The following is a 7580-nucleotide window of genomic DNA, read 5'->3' on the forward strand; positions in this document are numbered from 1 at the left end:
TATTGGCTGGACGGCTGGCAGCCATGTCAGTGTCGGCCGATCAAAATTAACCGAATAGACTTAATTCGCAAAAAGTAAAAAGGTTTAAAACTGAATTGGCAAATTTAAAAGGTTTAAAATTGAATTGGCAAAAGTACAATATATTTAAGACTTTTTTGATAATTTTCCCAATCACGAGAGATTTAAGCCGTGTTGTTTGCTCGCTTTTGCTCGTGTGTTGCTTGGTCCATATTTCCCGGTATGACTATTTGATGGACTAGAATCTTTGTACTTGTTTACCAAATAAGGCACGAGCACGACACGACATAAACACGACATGGACTAGGCCGAGCATGGCCAAGCCCATACTGTCACCGCTGGCACAGAGAAGGATCAATTGCCTCAACAAGCAACATATGAACTTTAGTATATAGATTCCGTCGGCTACTAATGTCATTTTAGCATGTTTAGGCATGTCCAGATCGCACGAAGTTCAAGCCACCAACTTTTCTTGGTTAACACTTTTGTGGTGTCGATCCATTTTCGAAATTTTCCGATGGGTGGCAATTCAATTTTATAAAAACCGATTGTATCGTATTAACTTATAAATATATCATTTAATAAGTCGACTCAAACACCACCAATTTACTAATCGTGTCATAATGTTTAACCAAACGGGATCGTCTCATCATTATAGATAAGGACGGTGAGACCGTGTTAATCCGCTTAAGTAGATGAGTCCGACTTGATCGATCGAACTCGGATGTGAGCCGAAGAATTGAATAGCTTCTCTGAAACGACAGCACACAACCCCCCCCCCCCCCCAACTCACAAATTTGACGTGTCTAGTAAGTCAAGCGACAATCTGCGACGCCATAGATCGCAACTGGATATGATATACGGCACGAACACGATGTACATGAGCTCGAACACCGTTGACCTCCTATGGCGCTCGAGCCGGGTGGTCACGATCGCGTTATAAATCGGAGATCCCCGAATTGCCCTCCACCCCAACTGAAAATAATGAAAACCAAGCAGGAAGGTTTTAAGACGCGGGGACCGAGCTCCAAAAGTAAATGAAAGCCACCGGCCACGAGAGAGAGAGAGAGAGAGGGATATTACTGTTGTCGCCATGCTCGACGATTCACGAGAAATGGGAAGGTGAAGATGCTGCAGCTGCGACTGCACTGCGATGCTGCCGAATGCTAAATCGTCCTGCATCTTCCCCGGCCCAGCACCAACAACAACAACACAACTTCCCATGAACTGAACTCCGATGATTTCCTGGCAAAGGACATTGGAGACGATATGATACCGTGACGCCGTGACTCCAACCCCTTCACGCATCCCTCCTTTCCTCCCCCCACCCTTCTCTATTCATTCTTTTTTAAAAAATCGCTATAAATGTGTATATATATATTTCATCGTATCCTTCGCGCCCTGTGTTAACCAGCCTAGTGAACCAGCCTAGTGATGACGGATGGTGAGGGTGGCGAGCCTCGCCTAGCCACCGGCGAGGAGTGGTTGGCGGGGGCGAGCGTTGCCAAAGGCTGACATAGGCTGGCGCCTCGCCGCCGGCCGGTCAGCGAGGCTCGGCGACCGACTAGAGGAGGAGGAAGAAAATAAATAAATAAATTGAAAAAAAAATCAAAATATAATATAAAATTATCCACGTTAGTACCGATCGTGTCACGTAGGACATCCGGCGTCCATGTCAGTGATTTCCAGGCAAAATTAGCAATTGATAAAACGTGAAAATGTTTACGACTCAATTGGCAAAATTAAAATATTTACGACTGAATTGGCAAAATTAAAATATTTACGACCGAATTGGCAAATTGGCAAAAGTATAATAGGTTTATGACTTTTTGAATAATTCATTTCCTTACGGACACAAAATCCGGCTACCAACGTGTTAAGGGTTGCACTTTAACATGCTTTGATTTGGGACGAGTTTTGATTGCGGGTTCAAACCCAAAACATATTCTAACGAAGAAGATTTCGAGCCACTTATATACCGTTAAGTTCCCTTGAGTTTTAAAGTCTCCGATTTATGTCTCACGCATGATGGCAAAATCCTTTATTAGAACGTCATTAAAATTGACCACCATTCACGAATCACACATCTTGAATTTTTTCCTAACGCAACGGGGATTCCCCAATTAGCTTTTGCCCATGCACCCAATATATACGGGCATTGGGATCGAGATGGATTCACATGAGATTCATATCACGATGAATTTGATGCGCAGCATATTTGCATTGCACTCGAGTATTATTAGACAGGGGCGTTGTGACTAGACGAGAAAGATACGATAAGTGTAAGTTGGTGCTCATGTTTCGCTTGAGCGCATAAGTTTTACAAAACAGCCATGTCGCATGAAGTAAATTTCATGTGGCTACCGCATTGTGTCAAATATGGTTTAAGAATTTAAAAACTCATCGTTTGAAGTAGTTAAGCGATTCTATCGAAACACGCCATTCCTTTATTTCAAAATATCTCGAAAAAGTGTTATTTCCACCTTTAATTAAATTAATCGGCGCTCTAGAGACATTTTGTAACAAGACCCTCGTATAAAATAAAAGGGAAAACGACACGAATAATCTCTGAACTTTGGTCCAATTGTAACGTGATCCTTGAACTTTTGATTTTTCTTTAATGCAGTCCCCGACCTTTAATTCAATAAGCAATGTAGTCATTAAATTTTTAATTTATTCAACGTGATCTCTAAATTTTTGGTACATATTATGAAGATACTCCAGTCAATTTAGAAACTAGACTATATTGAATAAATTAAAGTTTCAGAGATCGCATTTTATATTTAGTCAAGATTCATGGACTATTTGTGCAAATTTCCCGAAGCGGTATAAGCCATAGAATTTTGTGAACTAATCGCCAAACAAAATGATTTCGGGACACAACACAAAAAAAAAAAAAAAATTCCTTCGAAAACGGGAAGGGCATGCGAGTAATTTCGCACGCCCCACGCGGCACGAGCAGCAGATCCGTCCGCATCGAGCGAGTGACTACTGGGGAGCAATTATTTGCAAGTACGACTTCCTGACACGAATCAACACCCCCCCGCCCCCGCCCTCCAAATTCACGAGCTGGGCCCCACTCCCGGACATTTTCCCCCGCTCTAATTAATTCTCCACTAATTAATCTAATTAATTTATACGTATTTCTTGCGTCTCCATACGCGTATTTTCCGTATCCCATTTTTTAAAATTTTCCGATTTTTCTTTTTGGGGGGAATGAAATCTAATGTAAATTATAGGCTGTCCGGTCGGGATTCTTTACTTGAGGCCAGGGGCTTGTCCTGACGAGATCAGTGAGTGAGTGAGTGACGAGTGACTGAAGAGGAAAGCCAGATCAGTACGTAACTATTTGGCAAAAACAACAGTGGAATGAAGTGACCATGGTTTCCCACCCTTCCCTTCCTTTTCAATGCCAGCCCCATAAAAGGGCAATTTCAGAAATTTAAAATCTTTGGGGCTTTTTTTCCTTCTTTCTCTCTTTCTTTTATCAGGGGTCTGAAGAAAGTGTGGGAAATTATTAAAAAATTTGGGATTCAGGAGAGTTAATTTAAATATTGATTACCCTGAAGATGCAGTTGGATCCCACCAACCCCTTTAGTGCATGAATGTTGCAGCCCTGCCATCCTCTCTGTTCATCTTCTTGAGATGTGGCTGTGGTGAAGCTGCTTAGCACTACAACCTTTGTTTGGAGTTCTTGGTCCCACACCAGTTTTAAAGTTGGTGAATATTTCATGCCCCCATTGAAGTGAAACCCTAGAGAAGAGGGGCCGATTAGAGCCTTTGAAATCGTAGGAAGATGCGACGATAATACACAAGGAAAATGACATAAATAGTCCATGAACTTTGGCTCAATGTGCAACTTGATCCCTTAACTTTTAATTTGTTCAATGTAATCCCTGAACTTTAACCCAATATTCAATATGATCCCTGAACTTTAACCCAATATTCAATATGGTCCATGAACTTTCAATTTGTTCAATGTGGTCCCTGAACTTTTGGTACATGTTCAATATAGTCCCTGAACTTTATAAAAATGTTCAATGTAATCCTTCCATTAATTCAAGTTCATGGACTATATTGTATATTTTCGTATAGTTCAAGGACTAAATTGAACATTTACTAAAAGTTCAGGGATCAAGTTGAACAAATTGAAAGTTCAGGGATCACATTGAACATAGGATTAAAGTTCAGGGATTACATTGAACAAATTAAAAGTTTAGGGACCAAATTGCACATTGAGCCGAAGTTCGGGGACTGTTTGTGTTATTATTCCTAATACACACCATTCCTTCTTTTCTGTCGGATCGGTCATAGCCACTACCGACATTCCACAAAGATTGTGCGCCGTACATAGGAACTGATAAAGAGACCTGCGATACCATAAGGAGACATCACGATCCCTTGAATTTGCTGAGACGGAATTAGAACTATTGGATTCTTACCGAGATAACTGGAAGTTTTAACTAATACGAATCCTAATGAACCTAAACGAAAGTGGGGTCGGAGAACTCAATTCTTGTCTTTAACCGAGCCATAGCCCTTGGGAGATGCCGAACGTGTTGTAGTCCCCGCCTCGTGGGTCATCCGAAAAGGTGCTGCTCGCGTAATTAGAGCAGCAGATTGAATGAGCTAAGATTGAAGGAGGATGGATGGATGGACCAGGCATGACATGAATGAACCGTTAATGACGTTCCTGTGGCTAGCAGTGCGCTTCCAAGACGGGCACGAAATACCGTATATCATCAATCCAGCAAAATTTGAAATGCAAAAAAGAAAAACACATAAAGAAAACTACAGATGAGTATGCCTTGGAGAAACTCTTTCTTTTGGGGGTGGGGGTGATTTGTCAGAGGGTCCAAAAAGCAAATCTTGGGCAAGAAACGAAAGATAAAACAGGGAGGGGGAGGAGGATCTGGAGCATGTGTGAAGAAGAAGGTACAAAAGAATCCTCCCTTTCATCATCACAAAACTGACCAAAACCCCTCATTTTTATCTCTGCGAAAAGAAAAGACGCAAGAAGCCAGGGATTCCCGTGAACCCTTTTAACCTGCAGCAAAGGCATGAAGAATCATGGCCTTCGACTACATCATTCATCATTGTTCATCAAACGCCCCCCCGTGCCTAACTTCTAACTTACTCGCAATTCATTTGGTTTTATCAAGAAGGGACAGCGGGGCAATTGCAGAAAGGTGCCTCGTGTTCTTGTGATCTTAGATGAGGAGAGGCCCGGTTTAGTAATCAAATGCATAGTGTGTCTTGTGATCCTAATTTACTGCAGAAAACCCTCCTTAAATCTTGCGGAAAAGTCCACGAAACTTTACGTCGTACACGTAAAAAAGACGATACCAAGACCAGTTGAAACCATATCAAAGTTAGAATTATGTGATACCGAAAAATTCGTTATGGGGGTATCAATATCTGAAATTTGTCTCACCATCTGGTCTTCATAAGAGCAGTGCTAGGAATATTTATGAAATTAATTTATTAACGAACGCCAGAAATTTGTAGCGAATATTTAAGGTACGAGCCCACTTATTTAAACATATATTTATCGTTTATAATGTATTTTTTGTCACATTTTATTATTGTGTATAGTGGATTTTGTGAAGTTTTATAAAAAAAATCAAAGTTTTAAAGCATATCAAACATCATCACTGCTCTGCTCACACACAATCACAGTATATCTAGCAAGAAACAAACCCCCTTCTCTCTCTGCTGCAGCAAACTCACTGGCCAGTGACCACCTTGGGTTCACAAACTCCTGCACAGGAACTCTCTCTCTCTATTACTAGCACCCACATTGGCGACAAAATGCCAGGCTCTGGTTCACTTCTGAGACAGCTCAGCGGGAAAGAAGCTTGGAGCTCTACCTCGAAGAGGTGGGCTGTTGGTGTGGGAAGTGGAAGCAAGAGGTACAACTCTGCCAACGCCGGGAGAAGCTTGGACCCAATGGAAGGGCTCGAGCAAATGTATGGCGGGGAGAATGGCGGGTCGGTGATGAGGAAGAGGGTGATGGTGGTGGTGGACGAGAGCTCTCGCTCCAAGCATGCAATGATGTGGGCCCTCACTCATGTGGCCAACAAGGGCGACTTGCTCACCCTGCTTCACATCATCCCTCCTGGAGCCGAGAGATCTGCTTCTCCTCCTTCCTCTGATTCTTCTTCTTCTTCTTCTTCTTCTTCAACTTCTCCATATCTCGCCAATTCTCTCGGGTCTCTCTGCAAGGCTTCTAAACCAGAGGTGAGTGTGTCGATTAATGTTGCTTGGTTTGTTTTGCTCTGCTTTTTTCCCGGTCATAACGAAATGCATTAACCAATGTTCGTGTTTCGGTCATGTTCCATTGACCCCAACCCGCCACATTTTTATCCGTCGGTGACGAGTGACAGATTAGGCCTCAGATCTATAAGATCGTCTGCAAATGAGCTAAATATGCAGACTGGGTTTACAGTTAGCTCATTACTTAGCCAGATGAAGACGTGTTTTTCCTTAATTATGTTGTCAGATCCAATGCCTCTGGGCTCTGGTGTAGTATTCCTGCTTTCTCTCCTTTGGAGGTTGCATGCAGGGGGACACTATTATGTGAGCTCCATTCGTTCTTTGGTCGTCTTTTTCCTTTTCTTTTTCAGAACTTGGTCTGTCTTTCTTTTCCTTTTCAGATGCCTTTCATAATTTCCATTTCTTTTTTGAAATTATCCCCCTGGTCTCTGCTCAGAGAGAGAGAAAGAGAGAGGGGGATTAGACATTACTATTGTCAAACTGGATTCCATTTTGATGGGTCAATGTTAAATCACACACAGGTGGCAGTGGAGGCACTAGTGATACAAGGTCCAAGGATGGCCACTGTGATGAGCCAAGTGAAGAAGCTGGAGGTCTCAGTGCTCGTGCTGGGCCAGAAGAAACCGTCCTCTCTCATCCGCTGGTGGGTCATAACATCTCTCCAATCTCAAAGACTCCAAAAAAACAACGAACTTTGCACATCTTTTTTCTCTCCGTTCTTTAAGTCTGCAAAATTATGTTTTTTGCCACTCCCACGATCCCGCACATCAAGATCTTTGACCTTTTGATTGTTTTGATGTTGTTGGGAAATCCCCCATTGTTTTAAAGAAGTCATATTTTAATGAACTTCTTGTGGGCAGCCTGTGCGGGGCCAGCGGATCTGAGGAGTTCGTGGAGCAATGCATCAACGGAGCAGATTGCTTGACCATAGGAGTGAGGAAGCAGAGCAGAGGTATGGGTGGCTATCTCATCAGCACCAGATGGCAGAAGAACTTCTGGCTCTTGGCCTGAGTTTGAGTTGGCTCCCTTTTTCTTTAATTTTTCTCCTTATGTTTTAATAATCTTGTGAAAGTTATTAATTTCCTAGTCTATCATCATTGCTGTAGTATAGTAGTAGAAGCAGTAGTGCAGAATCCGATGAAGGGAAGGGGTTATTTAGAAGTATCATATAATATGATTCTTAGGTATGTATAATAATTGTAGAATCTAGGACCAGGACCTTCAATCATGTAATCTAATCTAATATGGTAGTATCTAATCTATCAGATGATGTAGAGATCTGTCTA

General features: G+C 42.1%; 1 protein-coding gene across 1 annotated transcript; it reads left to right on the forward strand.

Moving 5' to 3' along the window:
* Positions 1 to 5714: 5714 nt before the first annotated feature.
* LOC115676287 (uncharacterized) lies at positions 5715 to 7580 on the forward strand. The gene is made up of 3 exons (XM_030599168.2): positions 5715 to 6258; positions 6816 to 6937; positions 7155 to 7580. The coding sequence occupies exons 1-3, from the start codon at positions 5830 to 5832 to the stop codon at positions 7303 to 7305; spliced, it is 702 nt and encodes a 233-aa protein (XP_030455028.2). The 5' UTR covers positions 5715 to 5829; the 3' UTR covers positions 7306 to 7580.

This window comes from Syzygium oleosum, unplaced genomic scaffold, assembly GCF_021117445.2.
Source record: "Syzygium oleosum isolate NSW1041296 unplaced genomic scaffold, Sole_v2.1 Sole_v2.05, whole genome shotgun sequence".
Taxonomy (NCBI): Eukaryota; Viridiplantae; Streptophyta; class Magnoliopsida; order Myrtales; family Myrtaceae; genus Syzygium; species Syzygium oleosum.

What these genes read in the sequence shown, in the direction of transcription:
- LOC115676287 (XM_030599168.2), top strand. Translation starts at nt 5,830, where the DNA reads ATGCCAGGCTCTGGTTCACTTCTGAGACAGCTCAGCGGGAAAGAAGCT. An exon ending in GCAAGGCTTCTAAACCAGAG is followed by an intron (nt 6,259 to 6,815) that starts GTGAGTGTGTCG and finishes AATCACACACAG; the next exon opens with GTGGCAGTGGAGGCACTAGT. An exon ending in CCGTCCTCTCTCATCCGCTG is followed by an intron (nt 6,938 to 7,154) that starts GTGGGTCATAAC and finishes TCTTGTGGGCAG; the next exon opens with CCTGTGCGGGGCCAGCGGAT.